The sequence below is a fragment of the Vulpes lagopus genome, chromosome 4 (genome assembly GCF_018345385.1).
Source record: "Vulpes lagopus strain Blue_001 chromosome 4, ASM1834538v1, whole genome shotgun sequence".
Classification (NCBI taxonomy): domain Eukaryota; kingdom Metazoa; phylum Chordata; class Mammalia; order Carnivora; family Canidae; genus Vulpes; species Vulpes lagopus.
In genome coordinates, this window is record NC_054827.1 from 113,234,842 (window position 1) to 113,258,432 (window position 23,591).

The following is a 23,591-nucleotide window of genomic DNA, read 5'->3' on the forward strand; positions in this document are numbered from 1 at the left end:
AGAGAAATAGTCACACCTCTGGGAATTAACAGGGACTGAACTTGGGCCTTCAGAAACCAGTCTGGGCAGTAAACCAGTGCTTTTCCTTTTAAAATTACTCTTATTTGTGATCCTTACAGACCAGCACCTTATCAGGCCTGCCTGGATGTCCTAGCAATTTCGAGTTTCTGTAAAAGTTTCTAAATGCTATCTGTTTGGGGCGCCTGGGTGGCTCAGCATGTTAAGCGTCTGACTCTTAATTTCGGGTCTGGTCACGATCTCGGGGTTGTGAGATGGAGCCCAGCGTCGGGCTTCGTGGTCAGCTGGGAGCCTGCTTGAGATGCTTTCCCTCTCCCTTTGTCCCTCCCCTGCTTTCTCTCTCTAAAATAAATAAATTAATTTAAAAAAAAAAAAACCTAAATGCTACCTGCTTGCATCAATATGGAAGGACTGCTCTAAAGCTGTTCTTAATTGTTCCGTGCCTCAGTTTCCTTATTTGTAGGATAGGGGCAATGGTACAAGTACCAACCACACATACGGTGGTCAGCACTGAGTTAGGCAATGCCCTTAGAGCTGGCACGGGCTGGCACCGTAGCTCTCAGGCCAGCCAGGCAGTCTGCTAACGTCAGGATCCTCATTCGCGATCTGCAGAGTGGGAATAAGAGCTGCCCACGCAGGAGCTGCCCGTACAGATGCCAGGTCGGCTCCCAGCAGACAGGATCCCGTGGCGTTGTGCCTGGGAGGGCTTTGTAAACGGCGGAGGGCTGTGCCTGCGTGAGCCGGCGTGTTCACTCCCCAGCCCAGCCTATCTTTCTGAGTCCCGGAAGGGCTTGTGTTCTGTCCTGCACTTGGCACCCAGACCTGGGGGCGTTGGAGGGAGGGGCTCTGCCCAGCCTCCGGAAGGCAGCCCTTGCTCTGAGCCAGGATGCTGCCCAGGCAGGCCTTGTTGCAATTCAGAGAGGAGGGTGACCCTTGCTCCCGGACCATGTCTCTGAGTGCTTCTTCATACCAGAAGCTTTGTGGACATTTTTGTTTCAGGGAATCGGGGCCAGCCCAGGGAGGGGTCTCATTCTCAGCATCTCCCCTTCACCTTGTGACCCATCAGGGCTGTGTTTGCCGATGGTTGGGTCATCCCAGCAGTGAGAGACTGAGCAGGTGCCCAGGGATCACAGAAATCGACTACATGCATGGGAAGAGTTGGGTTTTGTGATTTGTGTGGGAATTTGATCTTTGGAGCTGCCTTAACGGGTTGTAAAGTTTCAGAAAAAAGGCGATGTCTGGCACCTACAAGGAGGGCTTCCGTGTCCTACCAGGCCAAGCCTTCCTGCCTCTCCAAGGGCTCTACTTTGGGTCCTGGGGCCCTAGGGACCCTCATGGCCTACAAGCACAGTGGTCGGAAACACCCATCCCCAGACAAGCCAGGGGCTCCTCTGTGGGCTGAGAACTAAGCTAGAACCTTCCATAAAGCCAAGTTTGTTTCAGCCTGTCTCCTCCGACAACTAATTTGGCTACTTTTTCTCCTTCACAATAGCAGATGCTTTTTCCAAGTGGTCATGCTAATTCATGGGAGTGGTAAGAGCGTATTTTTAGTACTAATGAGTACATGCCAGATACTTTAGGGTCCTAGGTGATTCACATTGTGTGTGCACATATATTGTAAAGGTGAGACCCAAAAAGCACCATTTACCAAATGCCAGCCTGCATGCCAGGTACTTTCTTACTTAAGATCTTAATCTTCTCTACCATTCTGTGGGGTAGGCAGCTGGCATCCCCATTTTACAGTTGAGCAAATACTGAGGCTCCGAGCAATGAAGCAAGTCTCCCAAGGCCATTCAGCCAGGCAGCAGTGAGGCTGACTCCACATCCCACAGGACAGTGGGGAGGAAGCCCTCAAGTTGGACCACAGACGCCTCTGGTGAAGGCCAGATATTTGCTTGTTTTATAACGGTCACCTCTACTAAAGTCATTTTGGCCCTTGGGTCACAGCACCACATGCATTTGAATTTTTGCACCTGGGGATCCATGCTCTGGAGCTCACCACTCTGCAGATGAGGCTTCAGGAGCCTGATTATCATCCTTTGTGATCTAGATTTTTTTTTTTCAAGATTTATTTATTCATGAGAGACACAGAGAGAGAGAGGCAGAGACACAGGCAGAGGGAGAAGCAGGCTCCATGCAGGGAGCCTGACGTGGGACTTGATCCTGAGTCTCCAGGATCATGCCCTGGGCTGAAGGTGGCGGTAAACCGCTGAGCCACCCAGGCTGCCCTGTGACCCAGATTTAAGAGGAAACCAGATAGTGCTCTGGGCAGAGCTAGCCTCTTGGGGCAACTTCTTCTGAGTTGGTGGATCCACCCCTGCCGCTGGGGACCTGCACCCAAGGGCCTCTCCTGGCTCTGCCTTCCAAGATTCCCCCTACCTCTCCTCCAGCTTGTGGATAAGGCCCGCCTTGGCCCACTACATTGGCTCCCGGAGCCAGACAGACCCAGCACTTCCCCCAGCTGAGATGCCCATCCCGCCTTCCATGCCAACCTCTTGCCTAACCTCTTATCTCACAGCTGCACTGTAGGTTCCCTCCACCCCCATGTGCATTCCTCCCCGGCCACTGTGCAGGGTCCACAAGCGTGTATATGCACACTGGGCTCCCACCCCTCGAGTGGGTCCCGTCCATCTTGCTGCATGAAGGTGACTAAGAATGGATTTGCACATCACTCCTGCTTGCCTCTGATTATAGCCTGTGTGGACGGTGTGCATGTGTGATGTCTGCGTGTGTAGACTGTCAGCCTAAATGTTGGGCCAGCTGTCCCTCCCCACCCAGGAGATGCATGAAGGCTTTACGTGAATGAGAGGCATTTTTTTACTCCTCTCCTGGCATAAATCCGTTCTCGAGTTGGGCGTGTGGGTGACTGCAAAATAAATGTTGATTATGGCATGGGCATCAGGAGGCAGCCATTTCGGAGGTTCTGCAGGGATGGAGGCCGTGGGGTGACTCACACTGGTGGCTGTGGGAGAGAAGGGGAGGGCTCTGTGCCCAGGCCACCCTCCTCCCCCATGCTCATCCCTCAGCACCTTCTCTGCCCACTGCTCTTCTGTTCTCTTTACATTCCCTCCTTCATCGTCTGCCTCCACCTCTTCTGCACCTCTGGGGTTGGAGGCTTCCTAGCCAGCCTCCCCTGTCTCTAGGCTTCCCCACCATTCCACCCAACCTCTGTGTACTCAGCACCAGAGATCATGCTCACCCAGCTGGTGGGCTCGGTCAGATATCCTGATGGCCCTTGAAAGTGGGAACCATTGTCACCTGTTGCAGAAGAGACAGGCTCACACAAACCAACATGTAAGGGATGCAGCTGGCCCTATAGCCCACGCTCTGAGCCTCTGTGGCCTCCTGAAGCTCCAATTGATAACAAAGAATGTTACTGACCCCATAAACTGAAAGGGGGTGGGGGGGAAAGCAACCAATGTTACTTTGTCCTTTTGTGGTAGCCCACACATTTAGGGCTTATTTCTTGTCTGCTATTTTGCCTTTCTGTTTCATGGTTCTTGGTCTTGTCTTTCTAATCAAATTGTGAGGTCCCTGAGCATGGGGGAAGGGGAGGGTCTTTGGGTCCCACCAGGAGCCAGCAGGGGCCTGACCCAACAGAGTGGATGGTGATGGGGAGAAAATGAACAAATTGCTCCTAGACATCGAGTCCTTACTATGCTCCAGCCGTGTTAGCAAATCTTATCTCCCCAATCTCCTTTTAAGCACAAGCATTTAAGTTAGACCCGCGAAGGAAACCCAAACTCCACGTTTCTCTGGTGACTTCAGGCGGGTCACCCTATGCCTCTGAGCCTTTGCTTCCTCCTCTGTGATATGGGATCTGTATCAGGATTCCATACTTTACATACATGATCTTATCAGGTACAAACCTAACCTGAAGGAAGAGCTTCAGGTCATGTCAAGGCCTTTCCATATCCCTACTCTATCCTACAGTTGGGGAAAGGGAGTCCCAGGGAGGTGGAGGAAATTGTTCCAGGTCACATAGCTCATAAGTGGCAGAGAGGGGGGTGCAGGCCAGACCCTCCCCACTCTGTTCATCTGCAGAGCCAGGGGCTGTCCTTCCCTATCCTCCCATCTCTGTCTGCTGCTTCCTATGCCAGGCCTTGCTCCCAGGGATCCTGAGGTGCTCCAATAGCCTCTTGGGGGAGAAGCACAGCTGTTGTGTCATTGGCGCCTCTGCAGGCTTAGCCGACTGAGCTCTGTGCCCCGCTGCATTCTGTGGCCAGGCCCTGGCAGGTGCACCCGGTAAGGTGGGCCAGAAGCAACTCCAGCAGAGCTTTGAGTCCCGGAACTCGGGATCGATACCAGGACCAAGACCCTAGCCCAGCAGCTCCCACAGATGCTCACAAGCCTCTGGGGCTCCCAAAGATCCAGGGCCTCTTTCTTCTCCAGGTGACTTTTGTCTCAGATGAGAGTAACACCACTTTTCACCAGGCCATCTATTCCCTCTGTCACTTTGAGATGCCAGGGCCACAGTGATAATGGGCTTGCTTGTAGTTTCTGTGGTAAATCTCTTTGTTTCTTCTGTCATTTCTGATCACTACAGATTAAACACAGAAATGTAGAAGGCAGGGTTGGAGGAGGAGCCAAGCCAGGGATTGACCTGACTCTCCCCCCTCCTGGGAACATAGCAAGAAGGGACCATAAAAGAGGAAGAACATGATTATAATCCATTCAAAGCCCACCCTTACCTCTGACTATGTGATTTGGACAAGTAACAGCTTTTCCAAGCCTCCGTTTGTCCATCTGAAAAATGAATCCCATCTTCATGGGATGGCCTGTATTATATGCCCTGTTTATCCCATAAGCTTGGTAAACGATGGCTGAAAAGGAAATTGGCGGACCACCTTATTTCTACCTTAAACTGTGGAGACACAGATCTGGTTAGGAAAGCATACACTTCCTTTTCTCAGAGACAATTTAGGATTATGGTAAAGAGTGAATCTTGAAGAATGGATGCATCCACCATCCTGTTTGGGGTGGGAGTGTACCTTGCCTGGTACATGGGGTATCCCCCTGTGTGCTGCAGCGTGGGGCAGTGTGCAGGTGGGCTTTCCCTGGGCTGCACCGAAGAGGAATCCTGGACCTGGCTTGTCCCACACTCTAGGTCTTGCCCTTGCTTCATCCCGAGGGGGGTCTCCAGCATCTCCCCCAGCCCAGCCTCAGGAAAGGAGGGTGCAGCCCCCTGGCATGCCTGCCCCTGGCGTGCCCTCACCGGGACACCTCCCCACTATGCATTTACCTCCTCCCTTCTGCAGGTGAGGTCAGTAGGGAGCCTGCCTGGTGGCGGGCAGGGGGCCCATCCCGGGTTTGTCTGCATCTGTGTCTCTAGGTTCCCTAGGAGCAAGGTGGCTGGGACCGAACCAGAGAAGCCAGGACTAGCGAAATGGGGGTTTCTTTTCCCTCCTTCCTTCCTTTTTCTTTTTTCTTAAGCAGAAGATAAATAAATGTCGCCCTGAGATGACAAGAGAACATTGAAGGAGATAAAAGCAGAGTAAAAGGGAGTGAGAGACCAGAAGCAAAGGACAGAGGGGTATTTGGACCATACCCTGCACGGAGGAGAGAGATGAAAGAGGAAAGAGGAGATGGGAGCACGGGACCCAGTGGCAGAGCAGAGGATGGGGTTGCCACGGAAACGGAAGGAGGGGAGGGATGGAGGGAGAGGAAGACAGGATGGAGAAGCTGAGGTCTCAGCAAGGGCGGGGTCTGGCAAGGAAGAAGGGAAGCCATGAGGGGCTCCTGCAGCTAGAACAGGCCCTGGCGGGTAAACTGAGGTCAGCAGGGGAGGAAGAGGCCATCAGGACCCTCGTCCCCACCCAGAGGGGTCCAGGATCCTGGGGAGACAGCAGGAGTCTGCTGCCCCCGCCCTGCAGGGGACAGCCTCTCTCCAAACCTCCAGTTTCCAGAACTGGAACACGGAGATGATCCCCCCCAACCCCAGGAGCCTCGAAGTCGTGTGCGCTCCTTACGAGGCCTGACAAAGTTCAAGCCCGATAAATGGCCCTGTCATCGCTCCTTCCTCTGTGATTATCTTTGTCCCATGAACTTGGAAGCCCGAGACCTGTTTTTTCCCTGTTACGTAAAGCTGGTGATCTTTGGGTCCAGCACAGGGTGATTGTTTGGAGCAGATGCGCTTCTTTCTTCTGGAATTGGAAGGAGGACATGGAGTTTTCTGGAAACATGAGGCCTCCTGCCCCTTCTCCTGGGAACAGGTAGTGGTCCTGATGCTCAGGCAGAGGAAGTCCAGGCCCAGGGGAGGAGGCTGGTTCCACTGGAGTGTTGTGTAGGTGCATTCCACAGGGAATGCCCTGGGGAGCGCGCTGACAAGCTCTCGGCCCTCTTCCTCTGTGCTCGAACTGGAGTGCCAGGCAACAAGCCAATAGTTAAATAAATCTATCGTTACAATTTTAATAAGGTCCAGGAAGGGACAGTATCAAATGTATTAACTTCCTAGAACTTGGGGGGTCTGACCTGATGGGGGCCACGGGGAGAGTCAGGGGAGGTTTCCTGAGGAAGGGCATTCCAGGCAGGGGGAACAGCACATGAAAGGGCTGTGTGCAGGCAGGTCTGTTAAAGATGAAAAAAGCCCATGTGTCTGGAGGGTGGTAAGTAAGAGAACAAGCAGCATGCCGTGTAGCTGCCACACGAGCAGAGACCAACCACACAAGGTCTTCTAAGTCGTTGGTGGGGTGATTGTACTTGGCTGCAGGGGAAGCAGCTGGGGCCCTGAAGGTCCCTGAAGCAGGGAAGGGGGGGGGCACTGTTTTAGCATTTGAGGTCAGAGGGCCGGGAGGACGAACTCTTGAGAACTCAAGACGCTTTGTGCAGGTTGGTTGAATCCCTTGCTACCCCATCCCCTGGTGCCCACCCTGGAGGCCTCCAGACTCTGGAAGGCAGACACCCTAGTAGGGAGGCCCAAGTGTGGAGCGGCCACCACGTGTGACATGGTTGGACAGAAATGTGCTGGGAATCAAGAGCTCTCAGGTCCATCCCTGTTGTGGGGTGGGGGCTTGGGGCCTCGCTTCCCACATCTCTAAATGACAACATTAGACAGGAGAGTCCATAGAGTTCATCCTAGCCCTGCTGATGAAGACTCCAAAGCCAGCCAAAGTGGCCGGGGTGAAGGGTCTCCAGCAGGGCCACTGTCCCCCTGGTGGGAAAACCGAGCTTTCTTCCTTTGTGGTAAAGAAACAGATGTGTCTGCTCAGGGAGCCGGTGGGGCACCAGGTGGGAGGACCCAGGGCCCATGGCTTCGGGGGGCCTGGTGACTTCAGATCAGAGACACCGTAGCAACCCCATACTGACATCAAGGGGAAGCTGCCCTGTGTTCTGTGGACGGCTCTGCAGGTGGTGTGGAATTTTCTGCCATAATTTCTGCATCAGATGTCTGGTTAGGTTTTAGGTGGGCTTATTTGTACAAGGATCAGAGACTCATCCAGCTCACCTCAGGACAAAGGGGGTGATTGTCAGCAAGGGATCCCCAGGCTAGAAGCAGGGGTTGGCCCCATCCAGGGACCAGCGCTCCAAGGGCCCTCCTGAAAGTGCCTCAGTTCAACTGTGGCCAGGGCTTTGCTCCTCTGGAGTCTGTGTAGTAGCCTCCTCCTCCTCCCCCTCCTCTTCCCCCTCCTCCTCCCAGGCCCAGCCCCCACCACTCATCCCCCAGCCCCCATACCTCAGGTTTGCTCAGGAGCTCCACCCGCTCGCTCATGTCCTGGCCCGACTGCGTGCCTTCAGGAATTCCTTGTGTATCTGCTCCTGTTGAGGGGATAAGGCTTGATGCCAGCCATGTTTCCAAGACAGGGACCTGTTTGGCTTAAGTCCACTTGGGGCATGGGGAGGAGCAGGCCAAGGTCTAGATCCAGCTCCTGTGTGTACCACCTGTGTGGGGCTGAGCTGTGTGGGGCAGCTGCCCATCAGGAGGAGAGCAAGGAGCCCACGTGGGGTGAGTTGTCACAGCTTCAGGAAGGCAGGGTACTCCTTTATAAATCCAGGACAAACATTATATGGTCTCATTCATTTGGGGAATATAAATAATAGTGAAAGGGAATAGAGGGGAAGGGAGAAGAAATGTGTGGGAAATATCAGAAAGGGAGACAGAACATGGAAGACTCCTAACTCTGGGAAACAAACTAGGGGTGGTGGAAGGGGAGGAGGGCGGGGGGTGGGGGTGACTGGGTGATGGGCACTGAGGGTGGCACTTGATGGGATGAGCACTGGGTGTTATTCTGTATGTTGGCAAATTGAACACCAATAAAAAATAAATTTATCATTAAAAAAGAAAATCCAGTTACTTAACATACCATGCAATACTGGTTTCAGCTGTGTGGTATACGGATTCAACACTCCCGTGCATCCCCCAGTGCTCATCACAGGTGCCCTCCTTCATCACCATCACCTGCTTACCCATCCCCCACCCACCTTCCCTCCGGTACCAGTAGGGCAGTCTCTACACTGAAGAGTCTGTTTCTTGGTGTGTGTCTCTCTCTCCCTCTCTTCCTTTGCTTCTTAAATTCCACATATTTAGTAAGGTAGAGTACTCTTAATTCACCCACCAAGTCACCACAAAGGTGCTCATCAGATCTCACTAATCAATTTGGAGAATCAGGATCAGTGGGGGAGCTTTTGGAAAATAGGATGTCCAGGGGAGCCCAGCCGCCTCAGAAGAGCGTGCAACACTTGCTCTTGGGGTCATGAGTTTGACCCCCACGATGGGTATACAGATTACTCAAAATAAATAAATAAATAAACTTAAGAAGAAAGAAAACAGGATGTCAAGGCCCCCATCCCCAGAGATTCCAGGCCCGGGCCCTGGTACTCTTAATCAGACGATGCCTTTGGACTCTATGAAGCCAAAATGTCTGCCTCTGAGTCTGAGAGGTCAGCCTCTCGCTATGGGGACTCCATCTTTTGTTTCCAGGGGTATAGGGGTCACCATGACCTCCCTGGAGGAAGGGACCTCACACAGTGGCTGCTCTATGGCAGCCAGGCCCACCTCAGCCCTCAGCTTGTAAAGCAGAGGTATGGTTCCCAGGAGGGGTCTGGGTGCCTGAGTCCTAAGAGATCTAAAAGGGAAGGGCTTTCAGGACAGGCTTTGCTGTCCCTGGCCTGCCTGGGAGGGTGTCACAGGTGGGAATAGCTCAGAGATCCTGGATCTGAGCCCCTGGGGACTCTGCCAGAGCCCCCCCCCCCGTGCAGCCTGAAGTCCACCCCTGTGGAGGAGGCAGGACTGTCCAGGGGTGAGGCAGAGAAGAGCAAAACCGCCCGTGGAACTCTCGGGCAAGCATTTCCCCTGGGCCTCATTCATTCATTCATTCTACGTGCCTCAGTGACTCTTTTATCCCCCTTCCCCTCGCCTGGTGTCTTTCTCCCGGACACTCCCCTGGGGGCCCGCTCTGTTCCCCTACAGTCACCATCCTCCGGGTGGGCCGTGTGGTGGTGAGAGGATCGTAAACATACAGTTATGAATCAGCGTGATTGTACAGAGTTCTCCAAAGAAACAGAACCAGTAGGATATATATATATATATATATACAGAGAGAGAGATTTATTTTAAGGAATTGGCTCACCCAATTGTGGGGGCTGGCAAGTCCGAAATCTGCAGGGCAAGCTGGCAAGCTGGCAACTTGGGCAGGATTTCTGTGATTCGGTCTTCAAGCAGAATCTCTTCTTCTCTGAGAAACCTCAGTTGTTCTCTTAAGGCTTCAGCTGATTAGATGAGACCTGCTGGCATTAAGAAGGGCAATCTGCTTTGCTTCAAGTCAGCTGGTGGTAGATGTGAATCACGTCCACAGGATAGTTAACGGCAACATCTAGATTAGCCTTTGAGCAAACAATGGGACACCTGGTCTAGCCAAGTCTACAGGAAAGCTAACCTGAGAGACTCAGGCTGCCAAAGAGGCCTTTGCAGTCTAAGGAATGCTTCCCTGGAGGCCGTGCCTGCACCGAATCAGTGCAGCGGAGGGCAGCCCTGGCACAGGAGTCAGCCTGTGCAGAGGCCCTGAGGTTAGAGAACAGGTGTGTGTGTATGTGTGCATGCCCACACTGCAGAGAGGCAGGAAGGTTTGATGGGGTTCCGGTGGAGCCTGGCCGGGGACGGTGCTGAACAGCCCACTAAGGCATGAGGACTTCATCCTCTAGCCATGTGGCTGAGGCTGGGCTTCGGAGCCACCGCCCATACTCTAGTCCTTGCTTCACCCTCACACTGTGTGACCTTGGACCAGTCCCCACCCCGGGCCTCCTTATGTGTAAAAAGAAGTGACTGGACACGGTGTACACGTACAACAGGCCCTTATGTGGTTTGTGGTTGGTGGCCCAGCCATTCTGACTCCTGGGGGCGGGCTCAGCAAATCTGTCCATAGAGAAAAGGGGAAGCTGAGGGAGAGAGAGACACACACTTCCCCCTTGGCCACCGCGCCCCACCCCCACCTGCCCCCCCATCCAGTGAGGCCCAGGGCTGACACAAGTGAGACCATGGCAAGGAGCCCCGGCCTTTGCACAAGACTCCAGCTCTGGCTTTTGCTTCCTCTTCCTTTCTGGAGGGTTTACAGCCCCGGACATAGCTGTGACGGCCTTTTCTCCTCCCCCGGCCCAGCTACCTGTCCCCCTCCACTCCAGACCCAGCTTCTCTGGACCCAAGGGCAGAGAGCCCGCACACACTCGTGTGCACCCGCCCCCCCCAGCAGTGCAGCTGGGACAGAGGCAGAAAAGGAAGCCGGAGCCACATTCCAGAGGGCGCGAATGCCAGACCCAGGCATGAGACCAGCCTCTGTTCTCTGTAGGGCCCTGAACCAGGCCTCAGCCCTGCCCCCAGTCGACCCCAGTGCTGCACCCCACCCCCCACCCCATCCTGGTGCTTCCACTGTTAACTGAGCTCACTCAAGGCAGCTCCTTGAGGACAGCAACTTTATTTTGCTGTCTATCCCTACGACCAAGACCAATACCCAGCACCTGCTGGGCCCCTGGTACTGTGGCCGAGTCAGTGATTCGGTTGCAGGACTGGAGACTTAGCCTCTGAGCCACCTGGCGGTTCAAGGCCAAGGTGAAGGGACCAAGAGCTAAAACTGCCTTGCCAGCAAAAGCCTGGAGCACGGGGGAGCCTGTGTACTGGCCCTGACACCTACTAGACCCTTGAGAGTAGTCATCACAATAAATGGATCATGGGGTGCCTGGTGACATTCCAAGGCTGGGCTGGCAGGAGCCCCAGGGCATTCCTATGTTGCCAGTTGGTTTTTTAAGAAGGTGTCCTGGTCAAAAAATAACATGATCAGGATCCTGGGTGGCGCAGCGGTTTGGCGCCTGCCTTTGGCCCAGGGTGCAATCCTGGAGACCCAGGATCGAATCCCACGTCGGGCTCCCGGTGCATGGAGCCTGCTTCTCCCTCTGCCTATGTCTCTGCCTCTCTCTCTGTGTGACTATCATAAATAAATTTAAAAAATTAAAAAAATAAATAACATGATGGTCACTCCCTTCCCAGTGGCCCCAAGCCACACCAGGCCTCCAGGGCCTTCCATCTGAGCTCTGCCCTTTCATCTGCGTTCCAAGGACACCGGCCACCCCGAGCTCCTCAGCCCTCTCCTGCTCTCAGAGCCGGGGTGCGTGGAGGGGCTCCCACTGATGGGAAAGGGGCCTATAGAGCAGTGTGGGGTGAGCAGAAGTGCTGCTGCATCTTGCAGAGGGGACCCCAGGTGACAGGCAGGTAGGCCAAGGATTAACCTGCCCTCAAGGTTCCCAGAAGCCACTTGTGCCCTTTTTACAGACAGGAACTGAAGACCGTGTGTGGTCAGGTGACTAGTCCAGGGTCACACAGCAAGTCACCTATTAATGCATGTGGTAAGAGTGTCTGTTTACAGGAACCCTTAGAGTGTAGCAGGAGATAGAGTGACAGAGCTCTGGCGGGCAGGGTCCCTGTCTGGGTGGGGAAGGCCTCCGCTGGGCCTCAGACACTGAGGCTTGGGACTCTCCCCAGGGGGCTGGCCTGGGTGATGCTGGGCCCTGGGGAATAGGACTGCTTCTCCTTCCCTCTCCTTCCTCTGCTTTTATTTCTTGGCCTCCACAGCTTCTCTCTCCCTCCCTTCCTCCCTCCTCCCAGGCCCTACCCGCCCCTCCCATGGCTTCTTTTCCCCCAACTCCCAGTCCCAGACTTTAAGCTACAATCAGCTGTTCTATCTTCTGTTTTCCTGCCTTTGCCATGTCCTTTCTCTCCACCCTGGGAACCAAGGAGGAGAGAGCCATCCTGCCCAGATGGATGCCCCTCACCTCCTAGCGAGGCTGCAGAGAGCCCAGGAAGGTCTGAGCTCCCTTTCTATGGGACCCTGAGGCCCAGCACAAGTGGTGGAGGGGGAAGGACTTGCCTAAGAGGGGAGGCACCTCAGGGGAGCCCCAGGCCAATGGCAGCAAGAGCCTTGAGGAGGGGGTGCCGGGTACACAGCTGGTGCACACCTGGCCGGCTCTCCTGCCCTGGGCAGCCTCAAGCTAGGGCGTAAAACAAGGGCTGTAGCCAGTGTGTGTGTGTGTGTGTGTGTGTGTGTGTGTGTGTGTGTGTTGCAGGGGTGAGGGGCTCCAAAAAGATGACGTAGGAGGAGGAAAAATAGTGACACTGGGTTGCGGAGTCCCTGCCTTCCCTCCACTTGTTTCTGTGTATGGTAGACGGAAGACGCATGCAAAATGCAAGTAAATTAGATTCCCTCTGTCTTCTTTCTCTAGGCCTCTGTCTCAACAAACAGAGACCCTCTGAAACACACGCACACGTGCACGCACAGCCAGCCTGGCCACCACACTGAATGAACATGCACTTATAGAGGCAGATATGTGTTCTGCTCAGGCAAGTAAGTGTTCTCCAGTTCTTAGGAAGAGCAGTGGTCTGACTGGCCAGGCTTCCAGCTGCTGCTGAGTAGAGACCCATGGAGGGGACCCCGGACCAGCTGGACAGGGATGGCTCAGGCTTCCCCGTTGCAGGTTGCCTGGAACTCATGAGCACCTACCGGGCTCCTCGGGACCTGGGGACCACAAGGAAGCACCTGGGAGCTGATGCCAGGCTCAGAGTCTTGACATGACTACTGAAGCTGTGCAATGGAGCAGAGCCAGAGGCATGGGCCCAGATGGGGCCTGGCTGTGGGCCCATAGGCCTGGGTATAGACCCAGCTCTGCCCTGACAGGGTCCTACTCAAGCATGTGACTCAGACCCTGGATTCCTGGGCTGTGAAATAGGGTGCATCCTACCCGCACCCTCCCATGGGTTGTTTTTACAATTACATGGCTCACCTGGGACCTTGTGAGCACCAGTAATAGGAAGCTAGCTAGCCCTTCTGTCCAGATTTGTGGTTAGTTGTTGGCACCTCTGTGTCCCACCGCGCTTGGGCACAAACCTCTCATGAACAAGAACCCCGGGCAGGTCCCCTTTTATATTCCTGTTACAGAAACATTGATGCCAAAGTCAAAACTACCTGCCTGCTCCCACAGGAAGGGGATGCCTGCCTGGCCAAGGGCTGGCGCCATCATTAGCAGGGATGGTAAAGTGTATGATGACCTGCCACACAGGGGACTACACCAGACCTGCCCCTGGGCTCCCATGGCTCCTCTGCTGCCAGAGTGATAATTTCTTTGCTCCCATTCCCTTGACAGAGCCAGAAGGAGAGGGTGCCCACTTTGGGGCGGAGGAGACAAGGGACAGAGAGGAAATATTTACACTGACGTCCTCATCTCTTCTCACCACCCCACGAGTAGGCCCTGCTCCCCTTCCACACAGATGAAGAAACAGGCCTGGGATGCTATGGGATGTACCTGAGCAAGAAATGGCCAAAATCTGGTTTTGAACATACCCAGGGCCACGTCCTAGCATAGGCTCTGCCGCCGCTGGGGATCAGTTGCTCCCTCTCTGGCCCTGACTTCAGCGAAGTCCAGAAAAAGCGCTGAGCTTGTTGTTTGCTCAAACCCACAGCCGGAGTGAGGGCTGCGTCCGGGTGCTGTGTCAGACTGGCGGCCGAGAGTGGGGGAATGATGCTGCCCCATGGCGTGGCCGTGGCAGGCACAGCAGTCTCCTCTGAAGACTCTGTGAGAACAGGGACCCTGCCTCCTGTACTCACAGCTCCAAGCGCAGGGCCTGACCTGCAGCAGGGACGTAGTAGCAAGCATTTGTTGTGCAGAGAAATGAATGAGTTCTCACCCCAGAAGCACCCCAACCTTTGCTGAATTGGGGGCCCCGGGATGGAGACCTCTCTAGGTTCTGTGGCCCTCGTCAGAAAAATCTGACCAGGAAAATCTGATCTTTATTTGCCCAGAGATCTGCGCAAAGAAGTTGATTGTTTCCATTTGGTGAGGGCTTTATAATTAACGAATCGCCGTCACCTAGTTATGACCTCGTAGCTCTGGCCATCCTTCCCTGTGTAGGTAGGTGCCTCCATCCCGTGGGTAGGTAGATGGAGAAACTGAGGTGCAGACGGGACCTTTCTTAGTGCGTTGTCAGTGACAGAGCTTGGACTTGGGCCCAGGCTGCCTGACCCCCCACTGCGGGGCTCTTACCAAGAGGGGCATGAGGGGTGCTAAAGGAGGGTGAGCCCCTCCATCCTGTTCCAGATGGACCTGGACCCAGGTCGCTTCCATTCCACCTGACCCTCCCACAAGAGCCTTACCTCCAGATTAATAGTTTAGTCTTTAGTGTCCGTCTCAAGGAAGCTAAATTCCTTCTGGGGTGTTTTATTTTTAGCCGGCTTCAGGAAGGGGAAGCTCCCCTGGCCTGTGGGAGGAGGAAGACACGAGGCCTGAGGGCCGGGAGCCGGTTTCCTGAGGAAGGGCCGCAGCTTACCATACATGCTTGACCCTGACCCTGATCCTGAGACAGAGCAGAGCAGGCAAGGTGGCCCCAGACACCCCAGTAATGTCTTTCCCCCGCCCCTGGAGCGCTTCTGCTGTGCCTGCGCTGAGCAGGGGTGGGCCTTACAACCCTGACAAGTATCCCAGGCTAGGCAGGAGGGCCGCTCACATCTGGGGCACATACCACAGTCCTGGGGAGGCCCGGAGGCCCAGAGAGGGCGCCAGGGCCTGGGGGAGGGGGAGGCCCAAGGAGTCCCAGGAACAGGTGGAATCTGAGGGAAGCCTGGCAGGCTGGTGAGAGGAGCTGGGACTCAGCGGGGTGGGGGAGGGGGGTACCCACCGGCAAAGGCCAGCTGCTCAGGCTGCGCCCCTGGGAAGGCAGGGAGGGGGCCAGTGTGCTGGGGGTTTGGACCCAGACCTGGGGTTTGGGCCCAGACGGTGGGTGCGTCGACTTTTTCAGAACCCTTTAGGCCAGAGGAGCGTGCCCGTGAACCTGGCATTCATTTCAGACAGTTCTCTCAAACGTGTTGGCCAGCACAGGCCCTTCTATCACACCACATCTTCTTACCTGGAATTCCAGTGTACAAATCAGATGAAAGCTGTATTTTTAATTGGCATAAATTTAGATATCTAAATGTATGATACTTAGCGAATCCAGAACAATCACCTGTTGTGATAGACACAGTCGTGTAGCATAAGCCTTAATAGGCTTACCAATAGGCTTTCCTAGGTGGTAGCCACTGAGATCGACCTTGGCACCTAATTTATGTTTGTGTGTTGCTTTGGTTTTGCCAATTTATTGCCATTTATATAATATAAAATATATTTTTTATTTTATCCCCACCTCAGCTCCCCCTCCTGGCAATGTGTGTGTGTGTGTGTGTGTGTGTGTGTGTGTATATATATATATTTTTTTTAAGATTTTATTTGAGAGTGCATGTGCATGTGTGTGCACAAGCAGTGGGAAGGGCAGAAGCAGGAGTAGACTCCCCTCTGAGCAGGGAGCCAGACAAATGGGAGTTGGGGGGCTTGATCCCAGGACTCTGGGATCATGACCTGAGCCAAAGGCAGATGCTTAACTGAGTCACCCAAACACCCCCATATATATATATATATATATTTTTTTTTTTTTAAACCAAACACCTTCCTCATATGGTCAAGCCATCACAAATGGTGGCGGTTGTTTAACACCTCACTGTATGGCCTCCAGGCCTATGCAAAGTTAATTACCTTGGGAACAAAGCCAGTAGGGCTACAGAATGTGCTGGAGCGAGGTGTACATTGCATTTGAGTAGATGGGTTCCCTAAAATCGATTTTTAAAAGAGAAGAATCTTTTATTTTTTTGTAATTTTTTTAAAGATTTTTTTAATTTATTCATGAGAGACAGAGACATAAGCAGAGGGAGAAGCAGGCTTCCTGCAGGGAGCCCAATGTGGGACTTGATTCCAGGACCCTGGGATCACGACCTGAGCCAAAGGCAGCTGTTCAACCGCTGAGTCACCCAGGTGCCCCTAGTTTTTGCAATTTTAAATCAGCTTTTTTTTCTTAAAGATTTATTTATTTATTCATGAGAGGCACAGAGAGAGAGAGAGGCAAAGACATAGGCAGAGGGAGAAGCAGGTTCCCCACAGGGAGCCTGATGGGAACTTGATCCTGGAACCCAGGATCACGCCCTAAGCCAAAGGCAACGCTCAATGGCTGAGCCCCTCAGGCGTCCCTTAAATCAGCTTTTTGAAGACCCCTTGCAGGACATGATGAGGGGCATAGTGTGAGAACCGCTGTGGAAATTCAACCTTCCTGTTGCAGGTGGGAAGACTCAGGCCAGCAAGGGGGCAGGGCTCATCTGATATCCCCCAGGGAGATGGGCAGCTACGCAGAGGGCGTCATCGCTCCCCATAATGACAAGTGTGTCCTGTTGCCCAGGCAGGAGGAGAAAGACACCCAGGGACACACGCCCCCAGAACCAGCCGAGCCCCTGCTAAATGTGTGTGTCTGTCTGTCATGTGTGCAGCGTGGAGCCAGCAGTACTGATGTTCCCTTTCCCTCCCGCAGCGATGCCCTCCTAGCCGGCCGCCACGGGATGGAGGGCTTCATGGACTCAGGGACACAGACGGATGCCGTGGTGGTGCTGTCCTTGGCTCAGGCCGCCGTGCTGGGCCTGGTCTCGGAAAATGAGCTCTTTGGAGCCACCATAAGCGCCGAAGCCTTCTACCCGGACCTGGGGCCCGAGCTGTCGGCGACGGCCATCGGGGAGCCCGGGCCTCCGGGACCTGACGTCTACCAGCTGGCCTGCAATGGGAGGGCCCTGGAGGAGCCAGCAGAAGAGGAGGTGCTGGAGGTAGAGGCAGCCTTCGAGAAGCACACCCGGCGGAAGACGCGGCCACCTGTGCGGCTGGTGCCCAAGGTCAAGTTTGAGAAGGTGGAAGAGGAGGAAGAGCAAGAGGTCTACGAGGTGTCCGTGCCCGGGGACGACAAGGATGCAGGCCCCGCAGAGGCCCCCGCCGAGGTGGTCGGTGGCGGCTGCGAGACCCTGGTGCAGAGCAGCGCCGTCAAGATGATCGACCTCAGCGCCTTCAGCCGCAAGCCCCGGACGCTGCGGCACCTGCCCCGAGCCCCGAGGCCGGAGCTGGACACGGCCCCCTATGACCCCCACTTCCCTGACCCGGCCCGGGATGGCTTCCCCGAGCCCGGCGTGGCACTGCCCGGGCCGGAGGCCTTGCCCCCCGAGTGTGGCTTTGAGCCGCCCCACCTGGCCCCCCTGAGTGATCCCGAGGCCCCCACCATGGAGTCCCCAGAGCCGGTGAAGCCAGAGCAGGGCTTCGTGTGGCAGGAGGCAGGAGAGTTCGAGGCCGACTCGGCGGGCTCAACGGTGGAGCGCCACAAGAAGGCTCAGCTGGACCGGCTGGACATCAACGTGCAGATCGACGACTCGTACCTGGTGGAGGCGGGTGACCGCCAGAAGCGCTGGCAGTGCCGCATGTGTGAGAAGTCTTACACGTCCAAGTACAACCTGGTGACGCACATCCTCGGTCACAACGGCATCAAGCCGCACTCGTGCCCGCACTGCAGCAAGCTCTTCAAGCAGCCCAGCCACCTGCAGACACACCTGCTGACGCATCAGGGCACCCGGCCCCACAAGTGCCAGGTGTGCCAGAAGGCCTTCACGCAGACCAGCCACCTCAAGCGCCACATGCTGCTGCACTCTGAGGTCAAGCCCTACAGCTGCCACTTCTGCGGCCGCGGCTTCGCCTATCCCAGCGAGCTCAAGGCCCACGAAGTGAAGCACGAGAGCGGCCGCTGCCATGTCTGTGTCGAGTGTGGCCTGGACTTCTCCACCCTGACCCAGCTCAAGCGCCACCTGGCCTCTCACCAGGGCCCCACCCTCTACCAGTGCCTCGAGTGCGACAAGTCCTTCCACTACCGCAGCCAGCTGCAGAACCACATGCTCAAGCACCAGAACGTGCGCCCCTTCGTGTGCACGGAGTGTGGCATGGAGTTCAGTCAGATCCACCACCTCAAGCAGCACTCCCTCACCCACAAGGTAGGGCTGCCTGCCGCTCTCCCTGCCTCCTTCCCTGGGGGGCACCTCCCCCAGGGGCCTCTCCTCCTGCAGGTCCTTCATCCAGTGCTTCCCCAAGTACCGCTGGAGATCATTAGGAGGGCAATGTAGATGAACATGGGACACAGATGAACATTTCTTATGTTTATAGTTCCATATTCATTTGGAGGAGTAATAGAAAAAAATACAATCAAATTTAGGGGACTTTATGATTTTTTTTTTAAGATTTTATTTATTTATTCATGAGAGATACGGGGAGGGGGGGCAGAGACACAGGCAGAGGGAGAAGCAGGCTCCATGCAGGGAGCCCAACATGGGACTCAATCTTGAGCCTCCAGGATCATACCCTGGGCTGAAGGCGGTGCTAAACCACTGAGCCACCCAGGCTGCCCTTTTTATGATTTTTTTAAAAGGTTTTATTTATTCATTTGAGAACGAGAGAGACAGAGCATGTGCATGTGCACACAAGCAGAGGGGGAGGGAGAAGCAGACTCCCCGCTGAGCAGGGAGCCGGACGTGGGGCTCTGTCCTAGAACCTTGGGATCGTGACTTGATCTGAAGGCAGACACTTGGTTGACTGAGCCACCCAGGTGCCCTGAAATTAGGGGTTTTGGTTTTTTTTTTTTTAAGTAAAACTTATTTTTTTTAAAGTTTGTGACTGAAATGTTGGAGGAACCCCTGCAGGACCCAGGGAACCCAGTTGGATAATCACTGAAGCACTCTGCCTTCCAGGGAGGGTGGAGGCCAAGAGGCCACAGGGCAGTGGACAAGCTGGTCAGAAGTAGAGCGGATTTCCTCTGCTCCTTGTTATTACAGAATTGTATCAGAACCTGTGACTTCCCTTTAGGAAAAAGCTAAATATATTTCATTTTAAAGGGGAACAGATATAAGGAAAAATATCTGTTATGGAAAAGTGCAGTATGACTAACCTAGGCAGAGCGGTTTGTAGGGATGGAAGATGGAACATGATGTCCTTATCCACAATGTCCCTTGGATACCACTCTGGTCCACTGTCCCCTACTGTCCTCTCCCTCCCTTCAGGCCACTGACCACCCTGCCTTCCAGCCACTGTCACCCCCTCCCAGAGGCCCTGCTGTCCAGGCAGATAAGATGAGGCCTCTGGGGTCCCACAGCCTAAGTCTGGTACTGAGCCTGCCCCATCCATTTCCACCCCAAATCCAACCAACTTCACACTCTGAAGCTCAGTGTGCACAGAGTTCCCTCTTTCCCTAATGGCAGCCATAGGGACACATTGCATCCAACCCTTGTCCTCACCTCTCACAGTGGAAACAGCAGTGCATGGGGAGAGCAGTAGCCAGGCCAAGAATCCAGCCTTCCCCACCCTGGGAACGTTTTCTGCTAGAGCAGAGATGATTAGTAGGCTTTATTGCAGTCAGTTGGTATAGCTGCCCAGAACGTGATGTTAAGAAGGATTCTGAAGCAGATGAGCTCAGCCGTAAAAGCAGACCGTGCATCAAGTGAAACCAGATGACTGCTTGACCATGCATCTGCAGGGGAGAGAGTGGGAGTGATAAGCACATGTGCCCTTTATGTGCCATTTTTCTCCCCTACTAAAAATCCCCACAAGTCTGCAAAGTGTTAAGAGAGAAATAATATCTCGAAGAAAAACTGAAAACAAAAAGGCTGATAAAATTGAAAATATCCCTGTCATCAGCCTTCATTTGCACAATGTGTACATCATGCACTTAGAGACCAAGTGCCCCAAGGTAAGGCCCCCTGGTGGTCAGACACCTCCTCAGTGTGACAGGCCAGCATTTGAGCCCTTTTGCTCAAAGAAACAGACCCAGGCACCGGTTGCTTATAGTAAGAAACTTTGTGCCGAATAAACAGTTGGGACAGCTGCTGTGACCACACATAGAGTCTGACCCATCTGTCCCTCTGGGTGTCTCCTAGATTACTGCCTCAGCAAAGAGGTCAGCTCCCAACTATTGTCTTAACTTTCCTCCCCAGACAATATACCAGCCCCCCTGTGCTTACCACACCCTTTCCTGCTCTGGGGTCACCTCTAGACAGTGGAAGAACATGTTGACAGTCAAACCGGAGGGTTTTCCACTGGAATCATTGTCTCCTAGGGCCAAGTGTCCCAGACTCTTTCAGTGAGAAGAATCACTGGAGGGTCCTGTTGAGAATAAACATTCCTGGGCTCACTGGCCCAGAATCTCCAGGGAGGACTCTCCCGAGATGCTGGGTGTGCAACAAGGTGGTTCTTATTACCAGGGAAGCTTGGAATAGCCTCAAGGGGTCAAGTGGATAGGCTCCAGAGGTTTGAGAACTCTTGTGTTCAAGATCCAAATGTCATTTTTCCTGGAGTGTCTATACTTTTTGTCATACTCTCAAAAGGGTCAGTGAACCAGAAGGACCACAACACTGAGGGGAAAATGCATACACATGCCCTTGACCTGAGCACAGCAGCCAGGCTACAGCTGTCTTCTTGGCCACAGATCCCTGGTGCCTGTGTGATGCTAGTTGTCACAGATGCCCAGTAAATGGTTGCTGGATGAATGAATGAATGAACATGAATTGGCCTTGGTGTGCTGGTACAAACCTAGAAGTACAGGTGGGCAAGAGACGGGTGTGTAGGAACAATAAGGCTCAGCCAGTCTCTGCCTGTTACTGGAAGGCTTCCTGGAGTAAGTGGCCCTGGCCTGACATTCTCCCGGTGGCTTTCAACAAGTTGTTCCCATCCAGAACACCCCCAAGAAGTCGCTTCCCAGAAGCTGCATATACCCAGACACCGTGCCCTATACACACACACACACACACACACACACACACACACACTCACACTTCCAGAGGTTGTGCCCGTCCAGTAGCCTCACTATCACACCTTCTCCCCACCACCACCCCCTGCCAGGGCGTGAAGGAGTTCAAGTGCGAGGTGTGCGGTCGGGAGTTCACCCTGCAGGCAAACATGAAGCGGCACATGCTGATCCATACCAGCGTCCGGCCCTACCAGTGCCACATCTGCTTCAAGACCTTCGTCCAGAAGCAAACCCTCAAGACCCACATGATTGTACACTCACCTGTGAAGCCATTCAAATGCAAGGTACCAGGCTGTTGGGGCCCCAAAGCAGGACGTCCCCATGGGTGGCCCAGAGTCAGCACTACCTCAGAGCCTGCCTGGCCAGTGCCAGCAAGGGACCCAGGTTTGGGTGAAAATGCCTGGGCTTGAGGGGGTCGCTGTGGGCTGTGGTGTTCAGAGGTGGTATTGCTTTGGGAGTTGGGGAAGGGGTGAGGGTCTCCGGAGGAAGAAAGCCCAGGGGTAGGACTCTGTGGTGGAAGAGCCCAGCCCTGGGGTTCTAGAAACTCCTGATCAGGGAGACCAGAATGAGCAGCTTGGTTCTCCAGCTCTCAGGCCTTTAGGGTCCCATAGGAGGGGACGGAGTGAGTGCTGTCCAGAGTGAATGGGATTCCAGCCCCCACCAGAGGCTCTGGGAGGGCAGGCAGGCTCCAGGGTCTCCTGACGCCAAGTTGGTGTGTTGCAGGTGTGTGGGAAGTCCTTCAACCGCATGTACAACCTGCTGGGTCACATGCATCTGCACGCGGGCAGCAAGCCCTTCAAGTGCCCCTACTGCTCCAGCAAGTTCAACCTCAAAGGCAACCTGAGCCGACACATGAAGGTCAAACATGGTGTCATGGACATCGGCCTGGACAGCCAAGGTGGGTGAGCCCCACACAGTGGGCAGCACACCTGGGAGCCCCCTGTCCCATCAGGGGCATTGGGGAGGCCGGCCAGGCCTGGGATCTCACTGGGAGCGGCCCCAGCTGAGAGAGCAGGTCCCTGTGAGGGTTGTCCGGGTGATAAGAATGGGGTATTGACATATTCTATAAAGGACTTCAGCATGCTCATGATCATAAAGAAATACACTAAGTGATATTGATCCCATGCTGTGCGCCAGGCCTTTAGTAACTTACCTGATCCTCACAGTGAGGTTGGCTCTACTAATTATCCTCATCTTACAGATGTGGAAACTGAAGGACAGAGAAGTTAGGTAATGCTTGGAAGGTCACAACACGGCGGGGGCAGCACGGGGGCAGGGGACACAGGCGTTTTTATGACAATGACACTGAAGATTTATGGTTGGCTGGGACTGGAAGGATCAAAAGGGAAAAGGAGCAGCTGGAGAGATGAAGGAAACCGGGTGAGATCCCAATTCCAGCTATACCATGGGAATGTCTATGGGCATCTGGGAGGAGCTCTGAGCTTCCCAGCAGCCAAGGCAAAAAGCTTAATGTGATCCGTCACACTCTTCACGGTCCATAGCAGTTCCATAGGCTGGTGTTGTAACGTCCCGAAGTGTGAGTGTCGCCTGTCCCCCCCTCCACGCTCATCAGACATGGAAGACTATTAGTCTCTGTGGCATATTGAGGGGAGGAGGGACTTTAGAGATTCTACTGGAAGAAAGAGCTGATGGCACATCAGGAAGTCTCCCTGTGTGGTCTGGAGCTATTTGACTAGTGTCAAAGAACTTGCTGGAAATGCAAATTCTGCAACCCTCTAGACAAAGTAGCAAGGAACATGCCTTGACAATATGGGTAAGTTGACTTGCCTGGATGACATTACTCACTAGCCGTCAATCAGATGTTGGGGGATGACTGCAGGAACCCTGATTTGGTTTTCCAGCAGCTAACCAGTGAATGGCCTGGGTTTTCTGGCAGAAAGGACTGTCAATCAGTTTTCTAGTCTTGTGAGCAAGGATGCAACCCCATTGGCTGCATATAGGCACTCTCTATAGCCCTTCCAAACTCAAAATGTGCTATGGAACCAACAGTATCAGCATCACCTGGGATCTTGCTAGAATAGCATACTCAGTCCTACCCTAGACCTCCTGAGTCGGAGTCTGCATTTCAAGAAAGATCCCAGGGCGATCAGTTTGCACAGTAGAGTTTTAGAGGCAATGGCACTAGAGTGGTGGTTTCAAACTTTGGTATGCATTAGAATCACCTGGAAGCTTGTTAAAAGCAATGGTGAGGCTCCACCCCTGGAGCGGCTGAATCTGTAGGTCTGGGGTAGAGTTGCAGAATTTGCATTTACAGCAAGTTCTCAGGGGATGACAAAGCTGCTGATGAGGGACCTCACTTTGAGGACCTTTGATCTGGACTCTAAAGGTCTGGTTCTCCAACTTGGCTGTACATCGGAAGCACCTGGGGAATTTTTAAAATGCTGATGCCCGAGTCTCAACC

The 23,591-nt window shown here is 54.1% G+C and overlaps 1 protein-coding gene across 6 annotated transcripts in view; it reads left to right on the forward strand.

Annotated features, from left to right (window-relative positions):
- ZNF710 (zinc finger protein 710) overlaps positions 1–23,591 on the forward strand; it is a 67,087-nt gene that overhangs the window by 37,974 nt on the left and 5,522 nt on the right. For 5 of the 6 annotated variants that reach the window (XM_041753424.1, XM_041753427.1, XM_041753423.1 and 2 more), the window contains 3 exons: positions 16,880–18,368; positions 21,262–21,453; positions 21,893–22,067. In XM_041753424.1, the coding sequence (XP_041609358.1) occupies positions 16,880–18,368; positions 21,262–21,453; positions 21,893–22,067 (1,856 nt within the window). Of the gene's footprint in view, positions 1–6,165; positions 6,231–16,879; positions 18,369–21,261; positions 21,454–21,892; positions 22,068–23,591 lie in introns of those variants that run through there. The other variant, XM_041753422.1, reaches the window with a different exon arrangement.